A 17,802-nucleotide genomic window follows, 5' to 3' on the forward strand; every position below is an offset into this window, starting at 1 on the left:
AGGGACATGACCTTCTTTTGTCATATGCCTGGCTGGGCCAAGTTCAAAAACACCTTCCTCTACCCCCTGCACCTTTTGGTGTTCCCCAGGGCCCAAGTACTCATGGGTCACTCTCCTTATCCTGGAGAATGCATGGGCCACTATAAAGGCCTGTGTCTCTGGCCACTCCCTAGCCTCAGCCCCCTCCCCAGGACCATCTTTCTTGGTGCTCCATCTCCCTCTTCCATGTTTGGTGCTGAGAGTGGCTTAGAAATGGAATGTATCTCCCTCTCAAGGCTCTTCTTTTCTCTTCCACAGGATGTGATTGTAACATTACAGGACCGTCTTTCCCTGAGGTACATTGAGCACTTTGCTCTTGTCCTTGAGTATGCCGGGCCAGAACAGAACCACAAGTTCCTGCTTCTCCAGGACAAGCAACCCCTGGCTTATGTAAGTAACTCCTTTAGCCTGGCTCAAGAACTTTGCATGTGGCCTCTACTAGAGAAGAGGACTCCAGGCACTCTCTTTCTGGAAAATTCAAAACAATTTGCTCAGCCGGATCCCAGAAGTTATGGTTCACAGTGAGGTCTATACTAACCACATCCAGCAGGCTTTCAATGATATTCCTCATGACATAAGAAGGGCATGAAGATTGTTAGTCCTGTTCTCTAGTGGGGAAGGTGTGGGGTGATGGGTCACTGCATGGCTCCCGGAATGCTAACATGAACAGCAGTGTCAACCATCCTGTGTCCTGGAAGCCCTGCCTCAGAGGAAATGTGGCCTTCAGATGAAGGCTTTAATATGAAAATGTCAACAAGTGGAGCGTACTGAGACCACTGAGGGCAGGACAAGTGTGGGCTGAGAATGGGCTGAGTGGGGCCCAGAATGGGCAGCATGTCACCCACATCAACTTCCAAGGCAGAGTAGGAGAGAGAGAGAGAGAGACTGGGGAAGCTGGCTAGCATTTCACCAACGGCAAATCACCAAGAAGAGTCAGAGAGGCCAACCAGGGCCAACCAGTGTTCCCAGAGAGGAGGGGAAGGAATTGGAGAGGGACCGTTGGGGAGGAAATGCCTACATGGAAGCATAGTAAAAATCAAAATCAGACACACACAAAAATGAAAGGATGTTATGAAAGAGAAATTCTTCAAGTTTAGCTCTCAGCCAAATGCAGTCCAGAGACTCCTCCTACGTTCCCACCTGTGAAGGGAAGATTAGTAGCTTGGAAGGGGGGCCTAAGCACCTCCAGCCTCTCAAGAGGCCTTTTGAATCCAATTGGTCTCTTTTGCCAAATGGGATTTTAAACTTTTTTATTACAAAAAAAAATCTCAAACATACACAGAAGTAGAAGGAATTGTATAATGAATCCTCGTTACCCAAGGCAGCTTCAGCAATTACCAATATATTACCAACTTGTTTCACCTGTACCTCCAAATGGGATTTTAAATCTTTGGTTTGGCTTTTAATCAGCAACGTACCCTGCTTGCAGCTGAGCCGCTCTGCAAGGTAAAGGCATTGGCCCCACAGTGAGAAAAGAGTCAGAGAAGTTCCCAGGAACCCTCTCTTCCCACCTCTTGTCTTGGGCCTTAGACCCAATTGTTGATGAAGGCCATGTCCTGGTTAAGTGATTCAAAAATTCTAGTCCCCTTGGACCAGAAGGGCAGGCAAGACCTTTCCTCTGAGGATAATTGGAAAGGGCCAGGTGGGAGACCATGATAAGTAGCACCCTACCTCCACCCCAAGCCCCACGTTGAGGGGTCACCCTGCTGGCTCTCTTTGCTACAGCTACTGATTCCCAGGTGTCTTTTCCTCCCACCTCTCATCCTGGTGTTCAGGTCGTACAGCGGACACACTATCAAGGAATGAAATGCCTCTTCCGAATAAGCTTCTTTCCCAAAGACCCCGTGGAACTGTTGCGCCGGGATCCTGCTGCTTTTGAGTACCTGTACATCCAGGTAGAGTCTGATTGGGGATAAACAGACAGACAGACCAGTGGACTAGCAAGCAGTCAGGCTGTTCTGCCATCACTGTGAAGTCGCTATGTAAGTTATTCCAACCTCCAGGTAGCCCTGAAAGCCCTTTCCTTTTCTGCTACCATCGTAGGCCATGGCCAAGTTGTTTAGCCTGGTGACTGGAGCCGGCTGTGGCTCAAGTCCTGTCTCTCTGTCTAGACAGATCTCATCAGTTTTTCAGGAGCAAGCAACCCAAGGAATTCTGTCAATATCACCGGATCCCAAGGTTTACTGAGCCCACTTGGGTAATAGGGTGACTCAACCCCCAATGCCTAGCTCCATTAAGGAGATGATTCCGAATTCAGTTCATCCAGAAACATTTGCTGAACACTGACTCTGGAGCAGGCCCTGTGCTAGGTGCTGCCAATCAAGGTAAACAATAAATTGTCCTAGCTCTCTGGATCTCATAGACAGACATACGCACAAATAAATCTAAAACAGTGGGACAGTCCTGTAATGATGGCAGGGTACAGTGTCAGTCGGAGCAGCCAAGAGGAGGCAGTTTGCCAACTCTTCTTGGATGGAGGATAGTGGAGGCTTCACAGAGGAAGCAATACATGCACACTCTTAGCCTTGAAGGACGAGTAGAAGTTTGCTGTGTACAGACATGGAGTGGAGGGGGCACATTCTAGGCAAAGGGACTTGCAGCTACAAAGTCTTGGTGGCATGAAACAGCATGCTCTGATGAGACAACTATGAGTAACTTATTTACCTGGAGTTCAGAATGTGAGGTAAGGAGCAATAAGAAATGAAATGGGAGAGACGGGAAGCAGGTGGTGAGGGGCTTGACACGTCATGACAGGCACAGGCTTCAAAGTGATTTAGACCTGTGTTTTAACAAGCTCTCCAAGGGATTCTGATGCCCATTGGAGTTTGGGAACCACTGTTTTAGGGCAGTGGGTCTTCACTGTAGCTGCACATTAGAATTATCTGGGAAGGTTTGGGAAAAAAAAAGTTCTGCTCCACCCAAGACCAAATCAAAACATTAATATTTTCTAAATCCCTCAAGCGATTTGAATGTGTAGCCAGGGTAAAGAAATTCTGCTGTAGGGTGGGGGTACAGAAATGTTGAAGGGAGAGTAACCTAGTCAGATGAGCAAATTTGAAAGGTTACATAGTGCCGAGGAAGTACACCAGCTAGGGAGCTGTTACGGTTATCCAGAGGAGAGATGATGGGGACCAGAACCAGGGCAGTGATAGATGGGGTGGGGTGGGATTCAAGATATAATTAAAAGGGAAAATCAATGGTCTTAGATTCAATGAGTGTCTAGTGGAGGTGGTATCATTCTCCAAGTTAAGGAATACAAGTAGAGTGGGTTTGGGAAAAAGATGAGTTCATTTTGGGGATGTATTGAGTTTTAGGTGCCCATGGAACATACAGAGTGCTTGAGGAGAAGAGAAAAATAGGCTCAAAACTCATCTCTGATGATGTCTGCGATAGCGACACCTGAAGATGTGCTGTGAAACATCATGGTTGCCCTTCTAGCTATCTAAAATGTTGGGAACATTTCTCAAACAACCTTGGGCTCCCAAACCAGTGCTCTAGGGGGCAATGAATTGTGGTTCCTCTATGAATTTTATAAGGTTAGTTCTCATTTCTTTTGGCCTTAAATTTCTTCTCCTGGGAGTCATTTTTAATTCCAATGATTTTGGAATCTAGTGTCAAGACCATGTCCACCCTCTCTCTCCCCTTTGTGATAATATGGACTTCACCTGTAATTCCTTCTTTTTTATATTGAACAGCCTTATGGAGGTCTCATTGATACACAAACTGCACATATTTTAAAAACATTTTTTAATGTTTATTTATTTTTGAGACAGAGAGAGACAGAGCATGAGCGGAGGAGGGGTAGAGAGAGAGGGAGAAACACAGAATCCGAAGCAGACTCCAGGCTCTGAGCTGTCAGCACAGAGCCCGACGTGGGGCTCGAACTCACGAGCTGTGAGATCATGACCTGAGCCGAAGTCAGACACCCAACCGACTGAGCCACCCAGGCTCCCCTAAACTGCACATATTTAAAATAACAACTTGATAGGTTTTGACATATGTTTATACCTATGAAGCCATCACCACAATCAAAATACTTAACATATCTGTTGCCCCCAAAAGTTTGCTCAGGCTTTTGTGTAATTCACCACCCCCCCATTCCCAGGCAATCACTGACCTGCTTTCTGTCACTATAGATTGGCTTGCATTTTCTAGAGTTTTATATAAATGATATCATACAGTCTGTACATTTATTTTGGTCTGGCTTCTTTCACCAAGTATGATTTTGAGACCTATCCTTGTTTTTGTGTGTACCATGACCCCATTCCTGTTCATTGTTGAGTGGTATTCCACAGTATGGATGTACCAAAATGTTTTTATCAGTTTACCTGCTGGTGGACTTTGGGGTTGTTTCCAGGTTTTGGCTACTACAAACAAAGCTTCTACAAACATTCATGCACAAGTCTTTGTATGGCACATGCTCCCTTTTTTCTTGGGCAAATACCTAAGAATGGAATGGTTTGATTGTACAGCAGATCTCTCTTTAATTTTTTTTTAAAAGAAACTCCAATACTGTTTTCCCAAGTGGTGGTACCATTTTCTACATTCCCACCAGCCATGTATGAGAGTTCCAGTTTCTCCACATCCTCATCAGCACTTGGTATTGTTGGTATTGTTTTTAGGCATTTAAAAAAAATTTTTAAGTTTATTAATTATTGAGAGACAGAGCATGAGCAGGGGAGGGGCAGATAGAGGAGGAGACACAGAATCCGAAGCAGGCTCCAGGCTCTGAGCTGTCAGCACAGAGCCCGACGCGGGGCTCAAACTCACAAACTGTGAGATCATGACCTGAGCTGAAGTCGGACACTTAACTGACTGAGCCGCCCAGGTGCCCCAGTTTTTAGGCATTTTAATAGTATGCAGTGGCATCTCGGTGGTATCTCACTTGCACTTTCCCAATGACTAATGATGTTGAACATCTTTTTGTGTGCTTGTTTGCCAACACGCATCTTTTTTACTGAAGTGTCTTTCCAAATCTTTTGCCTGCTTTTTTACTGGAGTTGTCTTCTTATTAGTGAGTTATGAGACTTCCTCATATATCCTGGATACGAGTTGCTTGTTGGATATGTTATTTCTCCCAGTCTGTGGCTTCTCTTTTCAGTCTCTAAACAGTGTCTTTCACAGAGCAAGTGTTTGTATTTTGATGAAGTCCAATTTCTCAATTTGTTCTCCGACAGATAATGCTTTTATGGATCATGTTCATGATGTCATATCTATAAAATCTCAAGGTCACAGAGATTTTCTCCTATTTTTTTTTCTAGAGTTTTATCATTTTAGTTTTTACATTTAGGTCTGTGATCCATGTTGACATAAAGTTTTTAGGCAGTAGAAGTTAGTGATCAAATTTCTTTTTTTTTTTTTTTGTATTATGGATATATCCAGCTGTGCCTGGACCATTTGTTAAAAAGACTGTTATTTTTCCACTGTAGTACCTTTGCACCTTTGTCAAAAAGCACTTGTCTATATACGTGTGGGTCTGTTTCAGAACTTTTTATTGATCTACTTGTCTATTTTTATGTCGACATCACACTCTTGATTATTGTAGCTTTATGAATCTTAAAATCAGGTAGTGTTTATCTTTTAGCTTTGTTCTCAAATAAGAACACTCTTTGGTAATTCTTGGTCCTTTGCATTGAATTTTAGAATTAACTTGTCAATTTCTACCAAAAATCTGCTGTGATTTTAATTGAGATTGTGTTGAATCTATAGATCAGACTGGGGAGAATTGACATCTTACTGGGTCTTCTGACCCATGAACACAGTATATTTCTATATTTATTTGGGTCTTCTTTAATTTTTCTCATCAGTATTTTCTAGTTTTCAGTGTACAGGCCTTTCACTTATTTTTACAGATTTATCCCTAATTATATATTTTTGATGCTACTGTAAATGGTTTTGACTTTTAATTTGAATTTCCAATTGTTTGTCATAAGCATGTAGAAATGCAATTGGTTTATATATGTTGCTCTTATATCCTGCAACCTTGCTAACTTGTTAGTTTTAATAGGTATTTTATAGATACCATTGGATTTTCTACATAAATGATCATGGATGAAGCATTCCTTTTCCACTCTCTCCTATGCTGTAGTGATACCACTGTGGCTCCCTAGTACCTTAGTTCATCCTGGTTTAACCTCAACAAAATGAGCAACTGATCTAACCAAGGCTGAATCAATAGCTAGGACTCTAATTCTCAGGGTTTGAGGGCTGTCATACCCTTGGCAAGTAGCTCCAGGGGACCCCCTTTAGGATAACATAGGGAAGAGTGACTCATTTTTGCTTTTAACCTTCAGACCCCAAGGAGCAGAATATCTGTCCCATCCCTGCAATCCATATCTCATCCTGGGCTTTTGGGTTAGAGCCCTATGGAGAACTCTTCCCAGGGTCTCTCTTTATTACCATCTGAGCTAGTAGAGGATCCCTGTATGACTGGGGAATGCATTTAGGCCTCCAAGAAAAGGCAGGAAGGCCTCTTATAACAGGAGGAAGGAAATAGAGTGGTGCCATGTGTCACTTTTGCAGTGACCTAGATGTTCTGCCCATTTGTGCCTAGCCATTGTATGTATCTATCATTGAGAAGCCTGTCCAGTATCTGGTGGATGAAGCAAATAGTGTCCCTGAGACTTAAGTTCCCTCTGTTGCCTTTCCCCCAAGGGCAGAAACCTCCTCCTCCCCTTTACCTAGGATGTCTTACTTGACACCATGATTTTTTTCTGGGACTCAAGGGAGTAGATCAGGGGCGAGGTGGGGGGGGAAGGGAACATCTTTTTAAACTGATAGGTTTGGACTGCCCTCTCCTGCAGAGTCGGAATGATGTTATCCGAGAACGCTTTGGAATGGACCCCAAGCCGGAGATGCTTTTGGGTCTTGCTGCCCTCCACATCTATATCACCGTCTCAGCCACTCGACCTAGTCAGAAGATCTCGCTCAAGAATGTGGAGTGAGTTCTGCCAGGGCCCTTCAGGAAGGCGGCAAATCACTGTAGAGGGAGAAAGTGCAATGGTTGAGCTATGCTATGCTTTTCTGGAACAGAGGGCCTGGGGTGGGAGTGAGAATTGGAATTCCTTACACCTAGACTGTGATGCCTTTGAGCTATAGCTTCTGCTAGAGAACTATGGCCAATGTGATTCTCCTGCCCCCATCTCTCTTTTTCTCGCAGGCTCCTTCCCTTCCTCTGACTCTCAGATCCAATTCCTGCCTTGCTATCTTGCTTTCTCTGCCCCACTTTATGTCTCTCTCACTAATTTCTTGCTTTTCTTCTGATTTTAGGAAGGAATGGGGCCTGGAACCCTTTCTTCCCCCCTCCCTCCTACAGGGCATCAAAGAGAAGAACCTCCGGAAATCTCTCTCTCAGCAACTGAAGGCCCACCAAACACATCCTTCCAGCGGCACCAAGGTACCCATTGTCATCCATTGGGTGCCCTCCTCAGGCCCTAGTGAATGTGGGGGTCTCCTGTGTGGTTTCCCAGCAGGCCTGGCCTCCTGGGGACCCTCCCCACTGTTTTTCAGTTGGGTACACAGACAGCTTGGCTGGATATGGGCGATGATTATGGAGAGGGATTTTTCCCAAACCTGAGCCACCTCCAGAGACAGCTCAGAGGCAAGTCACTGAGAGAGCCCAGGATCCTCAAGGCAAAGGGACCAGGATGCAGGAGGAGGCAATTCTTGGATCATTCCACCCATTTAGTCAGTGCTGATTGAGCACCTGCTGTGTGGACAGCACTGGACACTGGGGAGGCATGTTTTCCACGGAAATGACTGCTCCATTCCTCATTAGCTTTCTAATTCATCAGTCCTGCCATAGGGAATTCTGGGAGATAGAAGCACAGCTTGGTACAGCAAGGCCTGGCCTGGAGAATGGGTAACTGGGCAGCCTATGGAAGGCTCACGTCACTGCCCTGCTCTCCTACACATTCTCAAATGCCCTCTGAGGGACTCCCACCCCCTGCCCCTCTAGACCTGAAGGTCCCAGGCCCTTCCCAGTCTGCTGGTGCTTCCTGCCCAGGAGGCTGGAGGGTGGTGAAAGGCACTAGAATCAGCACACAGATGTAGACACAGGACACAGTCGCCCCCATATATTCTACCCATTCTGGATTCCTTGTATCACCAACTAGCTTTTCTTTCAAGATGCAAATTTCCCCAGAGAGTTAAGCCATTCCTACCTTGCTGTACATATTTAATCAAATCGTTTTTTTCTTCCCAGAGGGAGAACATCAGTGCTCCCAGCCATCTCCTCAGCAAACATTTTTTTTTTAGGACCCCCACTACTTGGGCTGGAGACAGAAAGATGAAGAAGGCCTGCCTGCTCTCTGCCCTCAAATCAGGCACAGGCTAGTGGGGAAACACGACAGTCACAGCACACTGCGACAGTCAGTCACAACATGATGCAACAGGCATGGGGGCCCTGGAAACACGGAGGAGGAGGAACACCCAGCCCAGCCTTTGGGAGGTAGAAAAGGCCAGAAATGGGTGCATTTGATGCCAGAGCTGGGTCTTGACAGACAGGAGTTTGTCTAGATGAGGGGGAGGTAGCGGGGGAGGAAGACTTTCCCAAGCAGGCAGATAGATCCATCTGTACAAAGCCCCAGGGATATAAGAGAACATTGTGCATGGAAAGAAATGCAAATAGTTCAGCAATAAGCAAGTACAGAGAGTGCAAGGAAACATGCCTGGGGAAGGGGACAAGAGAGAAGGCCAGAGAAGCTGGCAGGAGCCAGTTGTGTGTTGGAGCACCTTGTGTGCCATGGGGAAGGGCTGTACTTCATCTTGGGGTCATCAGGGAGCCACTGAAGGATTTAAGCAGGCAGCTGATCTGATGACACTTATGTTTTAGGCTTCTGCCCTTAACAGCAGTGTGGAGGGGTCGAGTGATTGGAGTATGGATAGTCTGGAAAGGAAGTTAGGAGGCACAATCAAGGTGATGGCTGGTGGACCTGAGGTGATAGGACGAGGGAGGAGCCCAGTGTGACACAAGTTTCTGGCTCTAATGCCTGGAGGAAGCTGGTACCACTGATAGAGACTTTTCTATGAGGGAATGGCAGAGGAAAGAACCCTGGCTGGGGATGGCCCGTACCAAGGTGGCAATAGGGGATCTCAGGACAGAGATGTAGATGAGGCAGGGTGTCAAGAGTTAGGGAAAGGTGTTAGGATTATCCCAAGAACAAAACGAGTAAGCTGGGTTTTGAAGGCCCAAGGATCAGGAGGTAGGAGAAAGGTTTAGAAAGGGAGACAGGATACTAGAGTTGTCCAAACTGGAACCTTCCAGCAGTTTTTCTGAGGGTGTCCTCACACTCCCAGTGTGGCTTGCTGACTAGTCTGAGTGGTGCCTGTCCTAAGATGTTGACTCTCCTTCCTGAGAACACAAGTTTACTTTTCCTGTGCAACTCAGGCTTCTTATGTTTCTGGATGGGTTGTTTCCACAGGGCTCTGCAATTCAGGCAAAGCTCCAGTATCTTCGAATTCTGAATGAACTTCCGACCTTCACAGGCGTTTTGTTCAACACTGTGGGCCTGGTCAGTGAGGGCAGTTGTCGGGAGGGAACCCCTCGTGTGCACTTGGGCTTGGGTGGGGGGCAGGAGAGACTCCACTACAGCTTTAGGGTGGCATTCTCTGTCAGCAAATACTTCCAAAGACTTTCCTGCCTCTTCCTCCTCTTTCTCCCTCTCCCTTCCCGTGGTGTTCTGGTCCTGCCTCTGGTAAAATGGTAAAGTAGGAGGCCATATTTGTTTACGATATCCCTCCATGACCCTTCTGCATCCCCTTTCCTCAATTTCAGGGGTCAGCAAACCTCCTGCATAAAGAGCTAGTTAGTACCTATTTTAGGCTTTGCAGGCCACCCAGGTCTCTGTGGCAACTATTTAGCCACCATTGTAGTGCAAATAGAGCCATAGACAGTGCATAAACAAATGAGCATGGCTGTATTCCAATATCTCTTTATGGGCACTGAAATTTGATTTTCATGTGATTTTCACATGGCACCAAACATGGTTCTTTTGAGTTTTTTCCAACCATTTAAAAATGTAAAACGCATTCTTAGTTTCTGGACCATACAAACACTGGCGGTGGGCCTGATGTGGCCCCCCACCCCAGGCTTTCTGAGTCTGTGTACTTCCCCCTACCTGCCCAGGGCCCCCACTGCAGTAACATCCCTCTCTATAGCGGGGCACAGCTGGTACCCCCCCAACCTGTGCCCCAGGCTAATTCACCCTAGTGAGCTGTGGTGAAAGGAAATTCAAATCATTTTGCGGACTGCATCCAGGTGCTTGTCATGCTCTGGGGAACACGCTGTCATGTTCGTGGGGCACACTGATGGAAAACCGCTTATCAAAGTGTCTAGAGCAGACGTAAAGAGGTTTTTTGGGGTGATGCTAATTCCAGGGAATGGGCCAGCAGAGGGCCGAGGCTTGATGGTGCCCAGCAGCCTGTCAGGACCACTTAAGGGAATCCAGCCCACCAGGTGCAGAGGTAGACATTTACATACTTGGATTTGCAGATCCCTGAAAGCCTACTGCCCCCTCCCTCTACACCCCCCACCCCTGCACATCCCCTCTGCCACTGGGGCCATTCCGCCATTCCTTTGGGTTAAGACTGCTGGAGTGCCAGTTAAAAGGCAAATAGCTTCTTAAGGAAGGAGATGCCCCCCACACTCTCCATCCCAACCCTGCTATTAAGCACCCAATCAACTCCTTAACACCTTAGAGTGAATGGCAGTTTTGCTTTTGGCACTAGGTGGGAAGCGCGAGTTTAAGTGGCTCTTGGGTAGGGAGGTAAAGAGGAAAACAGGATGCCACCTATTCAGGTAGAGCACTGGGTGGGGTGGGGGGGTTGCGAGTGACCTGTAGCAGCAAATGGAAAATCCCTGGAGATTGGTAGGAAGAAGATGCTGCAGAGCTTTAAAAACAAAGCTCACAATTTTGCTAGAGCCAGCCTTGCCACTGACCACCTCACTCAGCCTATTGTGGAGGCTAAGATGTCCATTTAGACCAGTGACCTGGGGCCCTGCCCTGGGAACAGAAACATCCCAGACCATTTTCCCCTTGAGGTTGTCCTCCTGTCCTGGCACTAAGCCTCAGATGTTTCCAGACGTCCCAGCAGAACCAGTTCAATGCCTGTTTTCTATTTCCTCCCCCCTCATCGGCCACCTCCTCTGCCCTCCTTTCGGTGAATGCTGCCCTCCACGCTTGGGTACCAGGATGAGAAGCAGTCAGCCACCACTCTTCTGGTGGGACCCCGTCACGGCATCAGCCATGTTATCGACCTCAAAACCAACCTCACCACTGTGCTGTCCGAATTCAGCAAGATCAGTAAGATCCAGCTGTTCCGGGAGAACCAGGGCGTGGCCCGGGTGGAGACCAGCATCATGGATGCCAAGGTAAGCCCAGCTTTGAGGAGCTACTTCTCTCCAGGGACAGGCCTTAGGAACACAGGAAGAAGTAAAGAGCACTTGAGCCTTTTCAGTGAGAGCTGGTGATTCTGAAGTGGTTCAGATCCAGGGTCCCTTTAGGCTCATCTTTCTTTCGTTTCTCAACCCTGTGGGACATGCTATCTTGACCACACATTAGGGTCAGCCAGTGCTGGAGAAGGCTGGGAAGTGTCAGATCAACCCACAAGAGGTCTTCAGCAGAAGGCAGGGGAATTGAACTCAGAGCTACCCCCAGGCTGTAGCTTCCCAATCTTTCTTGTGTCACAGCACACATAGAAAATGACATTCATGTGGAACAGTGGGATAAATAGTCCATCCCACAGACTCTGGCCTCTCTGGGCCCTGCCTGGCCTCCCCAGAGACTGAAGAGATATGCACACACCAGTTGGGGAGCCCTGCCATAGGCATACACACTTGCAATCGTGGAGGAGGAGGTATATGAATATATGGACAGACCCAAGGAAGCCTGGGAAGATGGGGAACAGGCCGAGCCTCACCCACATCTTACCTCCCAAAGTCCAGCTCTTCTGGAATCTTAGAACTTTTCTCATAGATCAGCTCCTTCAGACTGGCAAGGAACTGTTGTTACCTGTGCAGAGTCTGGCCGCTGTGGTCAGCCACCCCCTCCATGGCTCTCATGTTGAACACCCAGTAACCAGTTGCGGGGCGGGGGGGGGGGGGGGCAGGCCTGCCTGCCAGCTGGTGGAAGCTATTAGAAGAGGTGCAATTTTCCTTTCTTAAAGGATTTCCCACAGGGAGATGTTGTTAGCAGATTAAGAGATGGAGTGTTTGCTGTTTCTAAAAGAGCAAATTACTTATTTTTGTCTTTGTGAAATCCAGAAAACTTTACTATGTTAATTTTTCCACCTGTGATTCCTAGTATTCCCATTGGTTTAGGAACCTGCCTGGAGCTGATATCTAATTGGCTTGTGGCCACTTCCTCAACCAATGATCTTGCCCTCCTCCGATGTTGTTAGGTAAAAAGCCAAATGGACAGATAGGGAAGGGACAGGAAGGAGCAGAAGACATGCAGGGTAGATGTGGCTTCCTGAGAAATTTAAGGACTTTAAAAGAGAGAAATAGCTTTCCAAATGAGTCGTCTTCTATGTTGTAAAAGTGATTGTCAGCATTGGCTGCACAATTGAATTTCCTTGAGAGCTTTTTAAAAATGCAGATGCCTGAGTCCTGTTTCCAGAGACTGTGATTGAATTAATCAGGGTGCAGCCTGGGCATCAGGATTTATCTACTTTTCAGTTCCCCAAGTGATTCTGTAGGATAGCTGGATTTGAGAACCACTGACTTCTGGGTCCAAAGCTCTGGGGGGCGCCAGGCTGAGCAGGGCCAGATATTGCCTGAGTGAGAAGCACTATTCTCATTTCCAGGAGCGATCCAGCCACAGGTCTGGGCCTGAATGCTGCCCAGGAGAGACCACACTCTTACTGGGGAGACTAGACTCACAAAGACACATGACCTGCCTTAATAACACAACATCAGAACATGTGTGGAGCTCTGGAATCAGACAGACCAGGTTCAAATCCCAGCTCTACAGCTACCAAGCTGTGTGGCCTTCAAAAAGTGTCTTAACCTCTCTGAACACTGATTTCCTCAACTGCAACATGGAATGCCTATCTCCAAAGGCTGTCGTTCAGGAGTAAGCGAGAAAACGTAGGTAAAAAGTCTTAGCACATTACCTGATACACAGTAAGTACTCAACCTGTTATTTTTTTCAAAAGCAAAACAGCAATGAAGAAAAGTTAATAGGAAGTAAATTTTGCAGGTAAGTATGGTGTGGAGCATAGAACAAAAGAATAGGAAGGGGTTAACCAGAACTGGCTTCCCACAAGAGAGTGTTTTAAGCTGGATCTTGAAGTGATAGGCATGGATTAGCAGAGAGAAGTGGGATGTGTTCACAGGCAGAGAGCAAGCATGGAAATAAGCAAGCCATATGTGCAGGTGGATAAGCATAGTTGCTTGGCTGGAGAGGAAGATAATGAGAAAAAAGATTGGCGAGATTGGGGGTGGGCAGACCAAACTGGTTAAAAGCTTCGAAAAGGCAAGGCTAGTGTGAAGCCAGGGAGGTGAGGAGGGGATCGTGGCACTAGTGCCGGGGCAAAGTGATAAGGTCAGGGCCTGAGCTGGAGGGACAGCAATGAAAAAGAGTGAATGTGAAACATACAGAATCACTAAGCGTGTGCATCCGTATGCCTACACATGTTCCTCTCTTGCATATGCAATGCACCTGTCTTATTATACCTAACCCTTATTGCCTGCTCCCTGTATCCTGAGTACACTGAAGACCGGGGCTATGCACATGGCATGCAGCACACAGAGGGTCCAAATCATGGGTGAAAGGAGAGGTGAGAGACCACATTATGGGATAAACGGGGCATCACGTTGGTGAATGGAGAGGGGCTAGGAGAAGGTTGCACTTTGCTGAGTGGGAAACAGCAAATGGATAGGTAGATGAGGCAAGCACCAGGTGTTGGATAGTTCAGCTATGCCCTCCTTTAAGCAGGTAGATACAATGCATATGAAAAAACCACGGGAGAATTATCCATTTTGCATTGGAATGTTTCTGCTAGGCAGAACAACAGCCCCCTCCTAAACATGCCCATGCCGTAATCCCCAGAACCTGTGAATATGCCTTGTTATATTGGGGGGGGGGGAAATTAGGGTTGCAGGTGGAATTAATCATCTGACCTCAAGAGAGGGAGATTAGTCTGGATTATCCAGGTGGGCCCAGTGTAATCACAAGGGTCCTTATAAGTAGAAGAGGGAGGTAGAAGAGAAGGTCAGAGTGATGTGGTGTGATATGATGTGATGTGATGTGATATGATGTGATGTGATGTGATGTGATGATGTGATGATGTGATGATGTGATGAGATGATATGATGTGATGTGATGATGTGATGATGTGATGATGTGATGATGTGATGTGATGTGATGTGATGTGAGAAGGGCTCAGCCCAACCTTGTTGTCCTTGAAGATGGATGAGATGGCCATGAGCCAAGGAATGTGGGTGGCCTCCAGAAGCTAGAAAAGGCAAGGAAACTCATTCCCTCCTAGAGCCTCCAGAAGGGATGCAGCCCTGTCTACCCTTGATTTTAACCCCGTGACCCTCGAGTCTGATTTCTGACCTCCAGAACTTTAAGAGAACAGATATGTATTGTTTAAGCCACTGAGTTTGGGTTGATTTGTTACAGAAGCAACAGGAAACTAACATAAAGGTGAGATTCCTTCAAGTAGGGAACCCTCATACCCTGCATTAAAGATACAGTTTGACTGATAAATGTTCTGCCCACACCCAAGTTTTGTTACATAAGATCAGATGCATCTGTAATCAGAGATGTCTGCTATGTGTATCACTACAGTAGGTCAGTGCCCTATGAAATAGACAGGATGGTATTTATACTTTTCACAGATAAATCAGCAGAGGTATGGTCGACAATATGGTGATGGGAGAAAAAGAGGAAGATTGAGGGAGAAAAAAAGATCCAGGCTTCCATTTGACAGTCATTTAGTAAGAACTTACCTTTGCTAAGAAGCTTGCTAAACCCAATAGGAGATACAAACATGAAATGAAAAGAAAAACATGGCTTCTTGCCCTCAAGAATCTTTCTGTGCTGTAGGAGAGAAAGAAGTGTGCTAATACGTGGCTTACCAAAGAAGGTACCATTAGAAGAGGTACCAAGAGTGTATCAGAGTACAGAGGAGGGCAAAATTAAATCTGGCTCAGGGATTAAGGAAGCTTCCTGGAGGCACTCCATATCAGCAATACCTATGGTTACTGAGTGGTGCCTCTCTCCATATATGTGCACAAAGGGCAGGATTTGGGGGGACAGGGTCTGGGAAGCTTCCTACTGGAGAATGGCTTCCCTGGGCTCAGTAGGAGTCTATCCTTAGGGTCACTGTCATGATGGAGCCAGCTCAAACAGGTGTATCCCTCCCAACACTGCATTCAGTAACATCACATCGATAAATTGGAAGTGGCCATGGCTTAAATATATACACTAGGGAAACAGGCCAACACTACAAATCAGGACTTCACAGAACTGGTTGTTTAACGTTTACCAGTACGCCACTGCATAAGGTATACTGAAGAATATGGAAGTTAGAAACCAGACTTGGCTCGTTTCCTCCTAGATATACTGCTCTGTTCTGGGAATATTCTTGAAGGGCCCAGTGAAACTAAGATTATTCACTCAAAGCAGTGGTTCTCAGCTCTGACTGCATGTTAGAATCATGTATGGAGATTTAAAAACCACTGGTGCCTGGGTCCTTCCTCTCAGACCATTTAAACCAGAATTTGGGGGGGGGGGGTGAGGCTGGGGTATATAGGTTTTTCAAGCTTCCCAGGTAATTGTAGTGTGTGCCTGCTTGAGAACCACTGCCTTAAAGTGATATTCTGCCTAGGGGCACCTGCGTATCTCAGTCGGTTAAGCGTCCGACTCTTGGTTTCAGCTCAGGTCATGATCTCATGGTTTGTGAGTTTGAGCCTGGCATTGGGCTCTGTGCTGATAGTATGGAACCTGCTTGGGATTCTCTCTCTCTGCCTGTCCCTTTCTCTCTCTCTCTCTCTCTCTCTGTCAAAAATAAACTTTTTAAAAAAGTGATAGTCTGCCTTGTCTCCAAATTGGCTGGTGATGCCCAATTAGCCTTCCCCAGGGCCAGGGAGGCAAGAACCCTAATGTACTAGTCCCTTGGGATCCAAGGACCATCACCTCATTCCCTTGCCCTTCTGTATCACCGGATTCCCATCTTTTTCCTGTTTTCATAGATGCTACAGTGAGCTGAGGCCACCCCAAGGTCAGTCCCCTCCCTAGTCAGCATCCTGAAGTGGTCTTCGAGCTCCCAGCACACCCTGAGCACCCGAGGAAGAAGATGGGGCTGGAACATATCAAATTAAACCCTGTTCTACCTTCTCCTGGCTGGCCATGCCTCCAACTCCATCCTCCTTTTCCCCTTTAGCATTTGAAGATGGCCTGGGCACATTTTGTTAGCTCTCACTCTGCTTACTTGCTCTTAGTGGGGTGAACAAGAGGCAGTATGCAAATATCTTTCTCCAAAAGACAGTAGTCTGGGACTGAGGCACCACTGGGCCATTACCATACCCCATTACCACAAAAGCACATAAGGGGGAAAGAAACCATCAAAGGAATGTCTCAAGGGATCTGTCGTGGCCCAGTGTGTCTCCCATTCTCGTGTTTGAACTTTATGGCTCTAGCGCTGTCTGTAGGGACAAGTATTACATTAGACGTCATGATCATTAAAATCCTATTTAAAACAAAATGTTTTTGAAGGTTTCTAAGAAAACTCATCCAACCTTTTTGCTTGCCTGCCTTTGATTTGATTTTTACCCCTGCTGGCAAAAAGCGCATCTGTGCTCCTTTGACAAGCTGCCTTTGGCCCATGCTGGGGCCCAGTTGGCTTGTGTGGGCACACAGAGGACTGACTCCTGATGTGCGGTGCTGAGCCAGCTAGGGATGCGCTTGGACCTCTCTGTGCATAGGGTTGTGCCTTCGTGCTGTTTCATTACCCACACCAGGCTATATTTGGGGTGAGAAATAGGGAGGGAAACTGAAATGAAGCCAGACAGGTAAGTCAGTCAGCCAGTTAGTCACTCTGTCTCTGATATGTCCATTAGCCAGGCAGCCGGGCAGCTAACCAGTCAGGATGTCAGACATTCTGCCTGTCTTGCATCCAGTTTGTCAGCCAGGGCATCAGTGAGTCAGACTGCTCTGCAGCCAGCTCGACTGTCTGTCTGTCCATCAGTCAGTCAAGCCCATCAGCCTGTACTTTGGTCAAATGGAATGTCATCCTCTCCTCAAAGAAGCTCTCTCCAGCTTCAGAAGCCAAATGAGTCACACGAGCACACGTTCACACCCACCCACCCACAACACACACCGATCCAGGACATTCTCTGTTCTGATAACTGTCTGTACTTTTCCTTCAAAACGCTCACCACACCTTCCAATCCTATTCATCTGTATGGTTATTTGGTTTGTGTCTTATTTCCTGTTAGATTATAAGCTCCATGAGGGCAGGACTTGTGTGGGCCCTGTGCTGGCATGAATGGCTGCATCTATCCATGAGTCGTGAGTCATCATGGCCGTCCATGAGTCATCCAACCAGCAGGTAGCAGTTTGCTGGGTAGGCAGAGTGGGCCATGGGGGCATTTCAGCCAGAGAGAACAGCATGGGTTAAGATATGAAAGTGGTAAAAGAACATGGCATCTCTGGAAAACTGTAAATAATGTGTCATTGCTGGAGCATAAGGAAAAGGACAGGGATGGGAGGAGGGCACAGGCAGAGCTAGTGGGAGATATGCTTGGAGCTGTAG

General features: G+C 46.9%; 1 protein-coding gene across 6 annotated transcripts in view; it reads left to right on the forward strand.

The window, feature by feature from the left end:
• The window catches only part of FRMPD3 (FERM and PDZ domain containing 3), a 79,245-nt gene that overhangs the window by 42,984 nt on the left and 18,459 nt on the right, over positions 1-17,802 (forward strand). For all 6 annotated transcript variants that reach the window (XM_053201513.1, XM_053201516.1, XM_053201518.1 and 3 more), the window contains 6 exons: positions 298-429; positions 1,815-1,934; positions 6,843-6,979; positions 7,309-7,435; positions 9,462-9,551; positions 11,231-11,410. In XM_053201513.1, the coding sequence (XP_053057488.1) occupies positions 298-429; positions 1,815-1,934; positions 6,843-6,979; positions 7,309-7,435; positions 9,462-9,551; positions 11,231-11,410 (786 nt within the window). The remainder of the gene's footprint in view (positions 1-297; positions 430-1,814; positions 1,935-6,842; positions 6,980-7,308; positions 7,436-9,461; positions 9,552-11,230; positions 11,411-17,802) is intronic.

Source organism: Acinonyx jubatus, chromosome X, assembly GCF_027475565.1.
Source record: "Acinonyx jubatus isolate Ajub_Pintada_27869175 chromosome X, VMU_Ajub_asm_v1.0, whole genome shotgun sequence".
NCBI classification, from domain to species: domain Eukaryota; kingdom Metazoa; phylum Chordata; class Mammalia; order Carnivora; family Felidae; genus Acinonyx; species Acinonyx jubatus.